General features: G+C 36.1%; 2 protein-coding genes across 3 annotated transcripts; one reads left to right on the top strand and one right to left on the bottom strand.

The window, feature by feature from the left end:
• Positions 1–1,602: 1,602 nt before the first annotated feature.
• LOC143891415 (uncharacterized) lies at positions 1,603–3,366 on the bottom strand. 2 transcript variants are annotated; one of them, XM_077395986.1, is made up of 3 exons: positions 3,278–3,366; positions 3,071–3,135; positions 1,603–2,975 (listed from the first exon to the last, which is right to left on the bottom strand). In XM_077395986.1, exons 2-3 carry the CDS (start codon positions 3,110–3,112, stop codon positions 1,698–1,700), a joined length of 1,320 nt encoding a protein of 439 aa, XP_077252101.1. In that variant the 5' UTR covers positions 3,113–3,135; positions 3,278–3,366; the 3' UTR covers positions 1,603–1,697. The 2 variants fall into 2 exon arrangements, with proteins under 2 accessions (XP_077252101.1, XP_077252100.1); XM_077395985.1 differs by lacking the exon at positions 3,278–3,366 and having other exon boundaries at positions 3,071–3,258.
• Positions 3,367–5,982: 2,616 nt separating this feature from the next.
• Positions 5,983–10,715, top strand: LOC143891192 (uncharacterized). The gene is made up of 4 exons (XM_077395825.1): positions 5,983–6,015; positions 9,308–9,418; positions 10,247–10,313; positions 10,438–10,715. The coding sequence occupies exons 1-4, from the start codon at positions 5,983–5,985 to the stop codon at positions 10,713–10,715; spliced, it is 489 nt and encodes a 162-aa protein (XP_077251940.1).
• Positions 10,716–15,554: the final 4,839 nt, after the last annotated feature.

Below are 15,554 nucleotides of genomic sequence, written 5' to 3'. Positions count from 1 at the left end.
TAAAAATGAAATGCAAGATGACTTTTATAGCCAATTATAAAAATGAAATGACCTAACTTCCCTTACCTAGCGGAAATTTCTAAAATGAACATGAATGAAATCAAAATAGCTAAACTACCCCGTATTAGATAAATGCAACGAAATAAAGATAAAATTCTACATTAATGAGCTGTTGAGCCCTATGTTGACTCAACTTAAGGGGATGCTCCTGCATCAAGGCCCATGGAAATGATATTATCGTGTATTTGCGACCATCGACTGATGAATTTAAAGAATTATGGGACACATGATGTACACCTATGATGCATCGATGAAACGAATACTTTCTATTTAGAGTGGTGTTGCTTTAGACAATTAGGGATTTTCCAGCCTATGCTAATTCGTCTGGTTGGAAGACTAAAGCAAAGTTGGCATGTCCTTGTTGCAATATAAACACTTTTTCAAGTTGGATATCTAATGGTATGGAGTATTGTTATATGAGACATCATTGTTGGCTAAAATCATATCACAATTGAAGAAAAAAATAAAAGATATTTTGACAGAAAGACTGAGAACTGACATTCGCCTGTATTCTCATCTTAATATATGTTATTAGGACAGTTACATGACATTGATGTTGTCCTTGGGAAGAACTCAGGCAATCGAGATTTACGAAGCAGACAGAAGTGGGAGAATAAGGGTATATTCTTTAGATTATTTGATGCAATCAAACAGTTAGTGAAAGATTTTTGAGGATGAATGTAATGACGAGATACACAAATGGAAAATACAGAAACTAATCCATTTTCGTGAGAAGAAATATTTTTGGTGATTTTACACTCCTACATATGCAACTCCGTAAAAATAGCACGTTGAAATCATGAAGAATATGGAAAAGTTAGAAATTTGGAAGATTTGGGAAACACAGTTTTCCTAAAAGTTATTTATTGCCTAAAGTAGAGTATCTCTTCCAACTATTTAGCAATTTTCTAGTTTTTTGCTAACTTTTCCTACTTTTTATAAGCTCATTGTTTGCCCTTTCCTATTTTGATGGTCTTTCCTATTCTGTACGTTAATTGTTAGTCATTTCCTATTTTGTAGGTAGTTTAGCTTTTATATTTTGTTTTGGAGAATGTAATGGACGATCGAGTATTTGAGAGATTGAATAAAAATTCTAGCTTCGCGGTTTTGCTGAGACGGCATACGTGAACAATCGAAGAGTGTGTTAAATTAATTTTTTTCAAAAATAAATTTATCTAGAGTCAAAACTACAACTATAGATTTTTTAAATCAAACTACTACTTTTTGAGTTAGATGTGACCACCAATAAAGGTAAATGATTATATCAACGGTCAAAACTATTATCCTATTGCAGGAATAAACTTTTACCATTCTTTCCGGGGGTATCCGGCAACATAAGCTTCACCAACACCACATTTAGGAGAGGATCTTAGAATGCCGGTAATCCGCCGGTAAAAGTTATACTGATAGATTTTAATAGTTGTACTATGATATTATCTTGTTTGCAAATAAAGAGAAATTTTGGTTGCATGCAAAGAGATTCTAGTACTTCCATTTTGCTTTATAAATTTTCAAGAAGACGGCCCCTCATTGGCCTAGGAGTTCAAAAAAAGAAAATAATCAATTAAAACTTAGAAAATTTGAATAAACCAAAATAAAATTAAATATTTCACAACAAACATCATATTTTTCTTCCCTCACATGTGCCACCCTGCTTCAAAGAGGCCAAGAATAGGGTCCTCCTCCTTCAAAACAACTTTTTTCTCTTTTCTCCCCCGTCTTGTCTCCGGTAGGAGGCGCACGAAGCTGATCGAGGCCTCTGGTCGGTCACGAACTTCACCAATAGTAGCCACCTCCGATGGCGCTTGAATTCTACCTATGTGGGCCGTGCGCTTCTTGCGAATTCCCTTTCCTTCTTCCTTCTTCCCAATATCCTCCCTCTTTCCTCCCTCCTCCTTCCCAATCTTCTCTCTCTTTCCTTCTTCCTTTTTCCCAATCTTCTCCACAGCTCCCAGCTTTTCCTCCGGTGTACTTCCAACGCCCTTCCCAATCTGCTGTGTCTTTCCTTCCTCTTCCATCTTCCCAATCTTTTCCTTCTTTCTCTCTTCTTCCTTCTTACCAATCACATCTCTCTTTCCTTCCTCTTCCTGCTTCCCAATCTCCTCCACACCTACCAACTTTTCCTCCTGTTTACTTCTTACGTCCTTCTTCCCAATCTTCTCTCTCTTTCTTTCTTCTTCCTTCCTCCCAATCTCCTGCACACCTACCAACTTTTCCTCCCGCGTACTTATGACGTCCTTCTTCCCAATCTTCTCTCTCCTTTTGTCTTCTTCCTTCTTACCTATCTCCTCCACACCTCCCAACTCTTCCCCCGGCGTACATCTGACATCTTTCTTCCCCATCTTCTCTCCCTTTCCTTCTTCCTTCTTCCCTATCTCCTCCACACCTCCCAACTCTACCTCAGGTGTACTTCCAACATACCTTTCATCACAGTTTACATCGACTACGATCTCCCTCACCTCCTTTTCTCCATCGAAGATCCAATAAACTATGGATTGCAAGAAATACAATCCAACCATCAATTGGGTCGCCACCCAACCAATAAGAGGAACTTGGTGGATCACCGCTGGAAAATGATCGACGACGTCATCAAATTTCCTTGGTAGGATCTCGGAGATGTCGAGGAGAATGTCGATCCTGTCGAAGAGATGTTTCGAAGGAGGGAAGAGCGTCTCGACCGTGTGTTCAACGGTTAAGATTTGTTCGTCGGCGAATGAGAGGATTGATAGCCATTGGTATTGTAATGTGTATGCAAGAGGGCTAGCAAATGAAGCCAATTTTTGTGCTATAGAACCAATGGGGCCATGGAGCTCTTCTGCTTTTTTGTAGGATTTGTGGGCTATTCTAAGGAGGGAAAGCCCGCATGCATATAAAAGTCTTGGTCTATGTTGCCTTCTGGTTGTTGATGGAAATTCCTACACAATTTTCATGAACACAGAGCTTAAATTAAACCCAAGGAGACTTAATATAAGTCAATAGAAATTTAAATAAAAACGAATTCAAATCATACTCTATGTGGAAGGGGCCCCCGAGACTCTCCTGCAAATTCCATGGATTTTCATACCAACTTGGCCTCTGGATGGCACATGCAATTGTACAAGTAAAATTCCAAAGAAAGTTTAGTAAATATTGAAATGCTCATAGATTAATTTTCAGAAAAATCTAGTTCATACATTAAATGAGAAAATGGAAAATACCTTTTGTCTTTCTCTCTTACCTTAAACTTAATGTGCTTTGGAAAGGGAGGTTGGGATCAGGGAAAAGGAAAAGGGTGTTGAAGGAAAGGTCGGAAAATGAAAGGAGTGCATTGAATTTCGCCAAAGAAATTTCCGGAAGAAATTTTCCGAGAATGATTACTTGAAATAGGGGGTTGGGGGGAGGGGGGGCATCATGTCCGCATGGTTATCTTGGGTTTGGTCTCTTTTCATGGAATTTACACAAGGGAAATATTATCAGCACTACTGTATTTTGATGATCGCACTCCTCATTTTATTAAAAATATGGTATGGCCCGCAACATAGGATGATCCAAACTGTCCATTAGATGGGCCACATCCTAAATAGGTTGTGCCCTAAAAATTATTTTCCATAGGTTGGTCCTGGATGATCCTAACCTTCTATAGATCGGAGGGTTAGGATCAACCTACGGAATTAATTTTTGGGGTACAATCTATTTAGGGTGTGGCCCATCTAATGGACAGTTTGGATCATCCTATGGTGCTGGCTATACCGTACTTTTAATAAAGTGAGGAGTGCGATCATCAAAATACAGTAGTGTGATAACATTTCCCTTTACACAAATGCCAAATTTGCTGACACCACAAATTTGGCATTTTTCTTCTATGGCAGTTTGTCTTATTTGAAATTTTGAATTGACGTTTCAAATGATACGGGTGCAATGCCTAATTTTCAGTGGCTGTTTGGATCTGAAAATGACTTTTCTTACGTTTGGTTAAGCCAGCTTCCGTTGAAAGAATGTGGTAAACTCAGTTTCCATGGATTTTTCTTCTCACCCTTTTCCCATGGGAAAATTTCGATCCCATCATACACTGGAATTTTTTTTCTAAGAAATATTGTTGTTCTTGAATTTTTCTCTCCTTCCATAAAAATGTTTGATCCAAACAGCCCTTCATTGTCATGGAAACATATGCGTATCAGCATCTAGTGTAACAACATATGTGTATTTACTTCTATATGCGTGGAGGCTGGGGCGGAGCCAGGAAATTGCTCCAGGAGGGGCAGAGAATGGTTGTTATAGCATGTTGGGGCCCACCATTTTACAATTCATGTTTTGATAGGTGGGAACCACCATCTCCCCTAACCCATGCATTAGCTGGAGTCCACAATTTACCCCTGATATTTGGATCTAGTGGGGCCCACTATTCACACCTCACGTTCTGATGGGTGGGGGGCCATTATTTTACACTCATGCATAACATGGCCTAAGAATGTTAGTAGTATAATAAATTCCAAGCCCTCCAAAAAGGATCGCTCTTTTACTCTGAAAATTTTAATAATTCTAGAGCTTTTATATGTTTGTGCGTGTAGTCTTATCATTTTTCAAAAAATACTATGGGCCCACTTCATTGGATGATCCAAACTGGTCATTTGTTTGGCCACAATGTCTAAGTGCCATGTAAAACATCTCCATTGGATGATCCTTATCCTCCAATCTATAGAGGTTTCTATACCATGCAGCCTATTTACGTTATGGCCCGACGAATGAACAGTTTGGAAAATTCCTATGAACAGGGCCATCTCATAATTATGAGTACTGCTAAGGAGACCAAGCAAATCCCCACATACCACATGGCTTGGGAGGGGTAGTTTTGCCATTTTAAAGAAGGAAAAGTCAAAAATCAAGGCTGTAGTGTTAAGAACCTATTTGTTCGTTTCCACTCGGTTATCATTATCCATAATTAACTATATGGGATAGAGAAACCGATCGTTGAAGATACAAGAAACCAACTTTCGGAAAAAAAATCCCAAATTGAAAGAGGGGAGAGAGAGAGAGAGAGAGAGAGAGAGAGAGAGAGAGAGAGAGATTCGGGGGAAAAACTGAATCTGGGTGGGGGGGGGGGGGCTGCTCCTAGCTCAGCCCCCGTGTGGAGGTAAAATAATGGACGCAGGACCCTGTTGGATTGCAAGAATTTTTTGGAAACTTTGGAAAATGATTTTTTCTGAATTTCTTGTTTTTTCACTGTTTGATTACATGTGAAAAACAAAGTAATTTGAAAAACTAAAGTAGAGCGACCCAAGAGGGGGTGAATTGGGCTTGTAAAAACTTTTGCTCTTTTAAAAAACTTAATAACAAATTTAAGCTCAAAGAACAAAACAAGCACAACGGAAACTAAAACTCAAATTCACAAAGAAAATAAAGAAAAACGAGTGGCTCAGCCCTGTGTGGAGGTAAAATAATGGATGCAAGGACCCTGTTTGGATTGCAAGAATCTTTTGGAAAGTTTGGAAAATGATTTTTTCTGAATTTCTTGTTTTTTCATTGTTTGATTACATGTGAAAAAAAAGTAATTTGAAAAACTAAAGTAGAGCGACCCAAGAGGGGGTGAATTGGGCTTGTAAAAACTTTTGCTCTTTTAAAAAACTTAATAACAAATTTAAGCTCAAAGAACAAAACAAGCAACAAGCACAACGGAAACTAAAACTCAAATTCACAAAGAAAATAAAGAGAAACAAGTAAGGGAAGAGTGCACCGAGATTTATAGCAGTTACGTCCTTAGATCCGCACTAAGGCCTACTCCACTCCACCTAGATATTTGGTGAGTTCCACTATCCAATCCTCTTAAGGGTGAGGATCAAACCGGTTACAAGGAATGGCTTCGATCCTCACACTTGCTGTCGGAGAAGGATCCGCATCTCCCCACACTTGCCTCAAATACAATCTCTCAACGAAGAAAGAAAACAAATGCCTTTGAAGGCTTACAATAATTCAAGAAAGGTATACAATTGAATCCTATGTCCAAATCCTGTTCCAATAACGAAAGAGGCACTAATAAATATATTCCACTCTTTAGGATGTTCAAATGATGTTTAAGAGTGTCTTAGTTGGTTTAGAATGGTAGGGGAACTCATATATATAGTGGAAAACCAAAACTAGACGTTTGAGTGGCACTTTGGTAAAAAACTGTGAAGTTCCCGCAACTAGCCGTTATAGCTCCAACAACAAGTTTTTAAAGTGCAGTCCAGTCGACTAGACACCCGCAGTTGATTGGTCCTATGCTGGACCACATGCTATTAGAAAACATCTTGTATTTTGAAAAATGTCCAATCGGCTGGACAATGGGCAATCGACTGGCCCTGCCATTTTATGCACATTTTGGGGCATATGATATCCAATCTTTAGGGTGTGTTAGCTAGGTCTTGCCCCACATATATTATCATGTTTAGGGACCCTAATTAACTTAATTAAGTGCCTCAAACAACCTTAGAACATAGAATGGACTTTTACAATCTATTTGGACATTGAACAAAAATAGATCTTCATTTGAACTACAAGGCTACAAGTCCACAAAGCTCCCTGGATCTCCTCTTCTTTACTTAGGCTTCATTTGATCCTCCATTTGAGCTCCAATTCCTTAATCCAAGCTCCTTGACTTTGGCTAATTGCTTTAGTAAAGCTACAGCTTAAATACAAAACTCATTCGCACTAAAATCACTTGTGTTTGGAAACATCAAAACAAGATAGAAATGCCATGGGTTGAACCATTGGGCTTACATTAGGGTATGTGATGTAGATGCATCTTGAAAGATCATGAAGATCACACAGTTAAGTGACGGAAGGTTAACCACTTCCGACAAGATCGTTATGTGCAGTGGAATAAAAATTGTACTTAAAATTTTTCTTTTCGATCTTGCAGTCGCCCAAGATCCTAGAGTTTAGATTAGTTAATTATGTTAATCAAACATAAAGAAATACCTCTTTGAAGAAGAAATCAAGGAGCCACGTTGTTTGATCTACTCCTTGAACTATTTCGATCGTTCTGAATGCCTCGAACCCCGCAAGTTGAACCGATGGATTCTTTTTCTTTGCTCGGACTATTGTGGATGTGAATAACTCTTAGTCACCTCTTTAAGGTCTTATCTAATCAGTACCTTTGCTGTAGAGAACAGAGAAATTGATTGGAAGCCTTTTCTCTTAGAAACTATTTCAATTGGAAGAGAGAGAGGAGAGAGAGATGGAAAATAATTTTTCCAAAGGGGGAAGCATGGGAGAACGAATTTTGGAATATCCCTCACTCAAAATTTCGTTCAGCCATCTCTCCTTTATAGAAAATAGAGTTTTGATTTCATAAAATCTTTGTTTCTCACTCCCAATTCCTTTCTAATTGAGAATCCAACTTGAATTGAGACTCCTCGAGTGAATGAGACTCTCCCAAACCTCCAAGGCTGTGTGGGGATACTCAAGATACATGGGAGAATGTGTATGGATGCCTCTCTCCAGCCCTTGTAGCCTTATCTCATAAGAGTTGGTGTTGGAAACAAATTGCTTGCTTTGTAAATCCTACAATTTAGCAATTCTTATCCAACAAGGAGTTTGAGTGCAACTCAAAGTCCTTGAGCAATTGGGACTCTTTTTCCCAGCTCTCCAACTGATTTAGGAGTGTTAGGGACCCCAATAACCTTATCCAAATTGTAGTACTATCCCAATTCCCAATTCCATTCCAATTCTGCAACTTTTGCAAAACCGGTTTGAGAATAACTATCCTCATTTGGATTACACATTATTATGTTTATTATTAATCAAATTAATAATACATAATAATGTATAATAATTAAAAAATTAATTAATTAATAACTCACATCCAATGGGAATTATTTCGGCTCCAATTTGTCTTCAAAAAATTCCCTTACTGTCTCTTGTTACTTACTTAACAAATTTCGTTTTCCCCCTAAATTTCACCCAAAAATCTGTTTTTTTTATTAAAATTTTACCGAAATTTCAGTCGAAATTTTATATCAAATAAAAGTCTTTTATTGGTTTCGCCGGATTGAAATTTCGGTCGAAATTTTGATTTCGGTGGGGTCCAAAACCGGTACCGAAACCGAAATTTTAAACAATGGTGGTAGGTAAAAGGAGATACGGGAAAATAAAAGAAATGCAGGGGATTAAAAATGTCCTAGCCCTAAACTCTTCTCTCTTTGATGAGGGAAAGATAGACCTATGTCATTGTGTTGGAGGGTTGTGCACAAGACCTTTAGTTGGCGAGGCGAGTGCCCTGGTTGTGTAAATTCTAGACAGATTGAGGCAATGTTCCAAGGGTTCCATTTCTGATTAACATCAATCTATGATGTGTGTATGGTTTGGGAATCAAGGAGACAAGAGAATTCAATGGAAATAATCTAACAATGAAACAGGATTTCATAACTATAAGACATACTAGTGGTATTTGGAAGCTCTGTAACCCCATTCATTTATGGCCTAGATAAGGACCAATCACTTAATGCCATGATGAAATGTAATTAAATTAGCGCCTCCAGGACAGGGATCATAAGTTTCATGGTGTTATTTTTTAATGATTTGCTACTAAGTTACATGGTGTTATTTATTAATGATTTGCTATTAAAATACACCCTGTTGAAAAATGAAATGTTCACGTACTCTTTGTTAAGCAAAAATGAAATAAGTATGTCTCTAGGTGGACACGACTACATGAATACATGAACATCCATAGTAAAATTATAATGTTTCTAGCTTTGCTTATGCAAGATAGCTAAATTTTCCATGACTCCTATGGAGAATACAATGTTGATGGTCCAATACATGGTTTATAACTGTCATCCTTACCCTATCATTAAAAAAAAAATGTCATCCTTACCCTTTTTGGTTTTCTTACGTTCTAGTAAATGTATCATAATGCCCCACCCGGGCATCAATAACTATTGATCTCTAGAATTTTTATTTCTTGAATTGTGTTTATGTGATAAGTAGACCTGACTTCAGAAATTAGTTTTAGAATACCCAGGTTTTACTTCCATGCATTTTCAGTTCTATGTTTTACTCTTCTGATTATTCTTTTCTGGGATTTGCTAGGGACCATCGCAGAAAGGCATTTCGTGGATGGGCTGTTGCATGTGAGAGCAGCCACAGAGGCTCAAATTTTGTCTTATTCATTTATTTCAACTGAGGTAGCTTCTCTTACATGCAACAGCCCAGCAGTGAAATGCCTTCTGCAATGGTCCCTAGCAAATCCCTTCTTTTTTTATGTCTCACTAATTCTTGATAATTTTAGAGTCCTAAGAAGGTCAATTTGGTGGCTGCTTTGGTTCGTGGAATGCGGGTTGAAGATGCAATGTTGCAGTTGCAAGTCACAGTGAAGGGTGCTGCAAAGACCGTATATCAGGTGCCACAATTTATGCATCACTCATGGATTAATTTAGCAAATGTTGGACCTTATCATAACTTGGCTTTCTTGGCTGTCCCAAACAAACTCAACACAGGCCAAAGTCGTAGAAATGACCGGCTAAAGTAATCCAAGATATTTATGAAAGGGGATTTGCTATTTAATTCATCTGAGTTGCCTGCTATCTCCTGCAAAAGTTAGCTGCGAAATGAATTTCTGCGAAATTGCCTAGCAAATCCCTTATGAAAGAGAAGACACGCCACCTATTAGGGAGCTTCCTAACAGCCCTCCCTAACAAGCCACACGATCTACATTGCATTAACGAGAAGTCGATAACACTTTTCAGACTAAAATACTCAGCTTTTTAATAAATGACCAACATACTTTTATTTCAGTAAACATGACAATATTAGGATGGCTGTTCGGGACAACCCTGACACCCATTTCTTCATATCATTTTTCTTTATGAAATCATATTATGCTCTCAAAGAATATATTTATCAATAATAAAATAATAGAAACCATATTAAATTGCCTTATTTCTTCTAGCAACTCAAATGTTCCGCTCATAAAGTTCAAAATTCACATTTAATGTGCTGCTTTCTGGCACTTTTCATTTTTCTCACAACTCATGTCTTATATCGTCCGACTCCAATCTAACATCCAATTCATATACCTACAGTGTGAGAAATACAAAGAATTAAGTTTCATTAATTCTTGAGCTTCCTGTGCTTAAAAAATCATATCAACCTTATTTTCCTACTGCAATTGCAAAATATTGACACGGAGCTCTGTGTATTTTCCATCTTTGTTATTTATTTGGTGCAGGTTATAAACTCAGCCCGTGCAAATGCAACCCATAATCATGGGTTGGATTCAAATCGTCTCCTTGTTGGTAAATAGCTACCGGAAATATTTACGTTAGGTGATTCTTTTTCAGCAACTCTGTACTAGTGATTCACTAAAAATGCTGATTGTTATGCCCCTTGTATTTTTTTATCTTTGTTTTTTACCCACAGCTGAAGCATTTGTGGGAAAAGGCTTCTTTAAAAAGAGAGTTTCTTACCATGCGAAAGGGAGAAGTGGGATCAAGGTGAGACCAGAATGTAGGCTGACCGTGTTAGTGAGGGAGATTACTGCCGATGAAGAGGCCAAGATAGCCAGATTGAGAGTCGGTAAATTTCGTAAGCTGACAAAGCGGGAGAGACAGTTAGTCCCTCATCAGCTCATTGAGACCACCCCAATATGGAGCCGCAAACGCAATCCAAGTGAACCATTATCAAATGCCATGGCTTGAATCCTTCCAAATCTATGTTGCATCAATTTGGGTACGAGTGTTGGAATCCGACATGGGTATCTAGTATCGGAATCGGCAAATCTCAAAAATGCGGATTCGTGGATTCGCCAACATATTTTAATTACTTTTCAAATTTTATTTTTTAAATAATAATATGGTTATAGTAAGTAATATATTGAAATTTTTAATAGATTAAGTAGATATAATATTTTATTTCCTTTCAAGAAACTTACTATTACGATGGGTAAAACTCAAAATATAAGGTTGTGGTCATAGTATTCAGAAAACAAATGAGGATATAAGAGATCTAGAATAGTCTTAGAGAATCATGCTGTGATATCCCAGATGTCATTACAAGTACATTAACCAAATTTGATAATTAACCGATTGAAGTATCCCTTAACATAACATAAGAAAGGCCAAATCAAATTTCATTACATACAAAACATGTCCAAAACAATACAAGCATTACTTCCAAATGAAACACATTCGTAAAAAAAAACAAACTCTATACAAGTCAAACATTTACATCCCATACGAGTCTTGTTCATTAACTTTATACAAGAGTCCTCAAACATAAGGACATATGAAAGAAACAAAACTGCTAAAACTAAGAGAGCGCAAGCAGCCTAACTCGTCCCTGTAAATCACCCAAAACGGCTCTCACGTGCAATGCTCCTCAAGATCACTGATCTGAAAAATTGTCATAAGACGTAGGTTGAGCGACACAGCTCAATAGATACTCAACTTACTCAAAGATTGTAGTACACCTTTGAGGTTGAGTGAAAAATCAGTATTCCACGATCCATGTTTAATATTCAATAAACCATAGTTCCTTATGCAATAACATACATATACGATGTGTGAATGCTTATCAAATAACAAGAGTTGTATACCGTAAGCAATGACAATTATTTCTAACTCCATCGAAAGCATTGAGTAAATATATCAATAGCAGTCCAGAGGTTCAATAACAAGATGCTAGGCAATACGTACTACATGGCATTAATTCAATCTATCACTAGCAAATCCAAATATCCAATAATGAAATTTCAAACAATAAAGACAATACAATTTAATGACAATGAGCGGAAGCATGTTAAGCATTTCACTTAGCAATTAAAGTTAGCGATTCACTTTCGAATAACAAAACAATACACTACGAGTATGATTCTAAGGGTTTAACAGTTCCATATTTAAGTAAATCCAATCCCACCAATACACACTTCAATATTTATAGATTTTATTTGATATTCAACGAGAGACGATTCCGTAAGCAATGAATAAGGTTAAGCAAAGCAAGAATGCATGCTATGTAACAAGAATTGCATATGACAAACAATAGCAATCCAAAGGCTCAAAAATAAGATACTAGACAGTAAGTACTATATGTTATTAATGACAATAAGTTGAAGCATGTTAACAATTCTCTTAATATGAGAGTTTTTAGTTCACTTTTGAATCACAAAACAATACACTACAAGTACGATTCAAGGTTTAAACCCTTCCAAATTTAACGAAGAAACACTTCAATATTATATCCTCCTGCACACCCGCCAGCCAACACTCCAATGAACACTTCAATATTATTATCCTCCTACACACCCGCCAACCAACACTCCAAGCAATAGGGCAAAGCCCGATAAACACTTCAATAGTAAGCACTTCAATATTTTATCCTCCTACACACCCGCCAGCCAACACTCCAAGCAATAGGGCAAAGCTCGATAAATTAAAGTAAATAATTACCATATTAGGTTTAACTACTAATCATAGTTAACCTTCCTAATCACAATTAAAGTAAATAATTACCATATTAGGTTTAAAATACAAGTTCAGGGTATTTCACGTGAAGTATTGGAATCTCTGACGTGTCCGACACGGATTCTTCACACTTAAAAGAATTCATGTAACATGGTTCCAAACACATTCTTGAACGGGCATGATTTGAATTTTATCTTTCAATTTTATAACAAAGTCTAGTGAATACCAAGTTGAAAATCTCTTTTCTTGAAAAATCAAGGATTATTTTTCTGCAGCGCAGTCATTGATACCTGTGGCAAAGATGTTGATTCTGTAGTTTAACTTGTTTAATTGAATGGATATGTTGAGAGCTATATGTATTCTTCCACTTGCAACAACTTAACCAGGATTGCTTATTCAATAATAGGGGGGACGAGGGTTGCAAATTCAGTTAAAAACTAAGGAGACTCTTTGATTAAGATTGATATGAAATCCTTTATTCAAAAGCATGAATTTTTAAGTGCCAGGGTTTATGTGAAAAATTTATATATGGTGGATGGATGTGCATGGAGTATAGCAAAAACAAAAACAATAGTGGGGCCCACATTATAGGGTGATCTAAATTGTTTATTTCTAAGGTTGAATTAGGTTCGACTAAGTTCAGTCAGAGTTTTATTTCAAAAAATTAAAAGCCTGCTTGATGAACTTATTAAGCAGAGGGATGATAACAAGCCCAATTCGGATCATATCCACATATGTCAGGTTTCAAGATCTAATTGAATCCTAGTTTGGTCGAATGATGTCAAGATGTATTTGTATTCTGCTTGGATTGGATCTTAATTGGTGGGATTACTGGATCCTATTTTTGTGTATAATGTCTTAAATCCTATTATTATTTGGGATTTGCTGGGGACCATAACAAAAGGCATTTCGCCGAGCGTCTGTTGCATGAGAGAGCAGCCACAGAGGCTCAGATTTTGTCTTATTCATTTAATTCATATGATGTGGCTGCTTTCTCATGCAACAGCCGCTCCGCAAAATGCCTTTTGTGATGTTCCCTAGCAAATCCCTTATTATTTTATACATTTTGTACAAAGTTAGAATTTTTTAGTGTGGGTTTTTCATTGCCAATTTCTCATAATCACGTAACAATGAATGAAGAGGAAGGACGCATCCACCGAAGAATGGAGACCGAATAGAGACCGATGGCAACTAAACGAATATGTTTTAAGGTTTTACCGTCCAATGACCACTTCGTTAGACTAAATATATTACTAAACGAATATATTTTGAGGTATTAGGGTTCAATGAACACTTAGTTCGGACGAAGGATATTTCGGTATGGGAATTTGTTAGGGAGCATCGCAGAAGGCATCTCACAGGCCGGCTGTTGCATGAGAGAGCACCAACCTCAGAGGAATTAAATGCGTAAGACAAAATTTGAGCCTATGTGGTTGTTCTCTCACGCAACAGACTGCCCGCGAAGTGCCTTCTGAGATAGTCACTAGCAAATCCCTTTGGTATGATAGCAAAATATATTTGGATCGAGACAATATTATCGGACTAACTTTTTTAGCAATGTCTTGGTTCCAGCTGATTAAATAAGGGTTATATCTAAATCCCACGTGTGATGACCCGGTCCCACCAAGGGGCTATAAAGATACAAATCCCAATTAAATCTAGGCCGTAGATCTTTTGATCAAAGATTAACAGCTAGATCTCGATTTTGAGTTTTTGAACCGTAAGATATGCAAATTAGATATTTGATTGATCCTCAATCTGTAAGATTCTTGTGTATTTCCTATCCTGCATTAGATTAAATGATCTTAAAAATCAACAGTAGTAGTATATTTTCGTCACTTTTAGTATAATGGCATCAAATCTTGTCTGTTTGACATGATTTTGGTCCCGGTAAATGTGTATTTTGAATACATATTCAACGGATCCAAGATTTAGCGGTTCAGACTATATTTAAGCAAGTTATGACAATTTCTCTGTTAGGGTTAGGCATAATTACAGGTTAGGCTTACGAGTTTTGTCTTAATAGGCAACTTTTATATTGTTTTATTTTAAAAAAATAAAATCTAAAAGTAACCTTATATAACCTAAATACTAATAATATATTAGAATAAGTTATAAAATCTAATATTGATATTTTCATCCTCTTAAGTTTGTATTAGATTATAATTAGGAATCTAATAACTAGAATCCTTCTTGAAATAAAACTATGGGCTAAGTTTATAAATAAACTAATCTAGGGTTATTTTTAATTACCTAATAATTAATGGAAATGAAGAGAGGAGAAGAAAGGAGAAAGGAAGAAGAAAAGCTACGGTTTTGCATCGATTGGTTTTTCGTCTTCGAATAAGTGCCTAAAAATAATATTTTTCGTAATTTCTTATTTAAATTTAGAGTTTTTGGTTTTGTTGATCATATTTACACCTAATTAGTGTTTCTAACAATGTTTTATTGATTTCTTTACTTTCTTTTGAATCAAGAAACTTATTTTAAATTTTCTTTTAAAAATTTATGCCTTAAAAATATATATATGTATTGTATTTTACTTAAAAAAAACCCTAATTAAAGTAATATAGAGTATAGTAGGAATTATTTTTGGGTGCCTAAACCTATATGTGTGATTTTCTAGAGGATTTGTTACGGTTTTCCTTAAAAATCAGCACTTAAAAGTAATTGTTTTTTCGATATTTCATCGAGTACTTGTCATATAAATTATGCAAGAAGTTTTTCATGAAAGATATGATACCTAGGTGTGTTATATATGATTTTTGTGGTAGTTTGTCAACAAAATCAGCACAAAAACAGTGTTTAAGGGTTGTTTTGTAACGATTTTATCGTATATAAATTATATAACTCATACAAGTGTTTTATGCAACGTATATGATATATAAATAATGTATCTAAATCTTATGATGCTAATTTCCAAGAAAATCAACAAGTATGGGTGTTTAAATAGGTTGTTTTGTATAAACATCTTCGATAAAATTGTTATATAATATACCTATATGGTGCTATTTCAAAAAAAAAAAAAAAAAAAATAAAAAATAAAAAAAATATATATATATATATATATATATA

This window comes from Tasmannia lanceolata, unplaced genomic scaffold, assembly GCF_043159265.1.
Source record: "Tasmannia lanceolata isolate RefF3 unplaced genomic scaffold, GAP_Taslan_0.1 ptg000013l, whole genome shotgun sequence".
NCBI lineage: Eukaryota > Viridiplantae > Streptophyta > Magnoliopsida > Canellales > Winteraceae > Tasmannia > Tasmannia lanceolata.
Note: the sequence above shows the minus strand (reverse complement) of the source record. Positions and strands in the feature narration are given on the sequence as shown.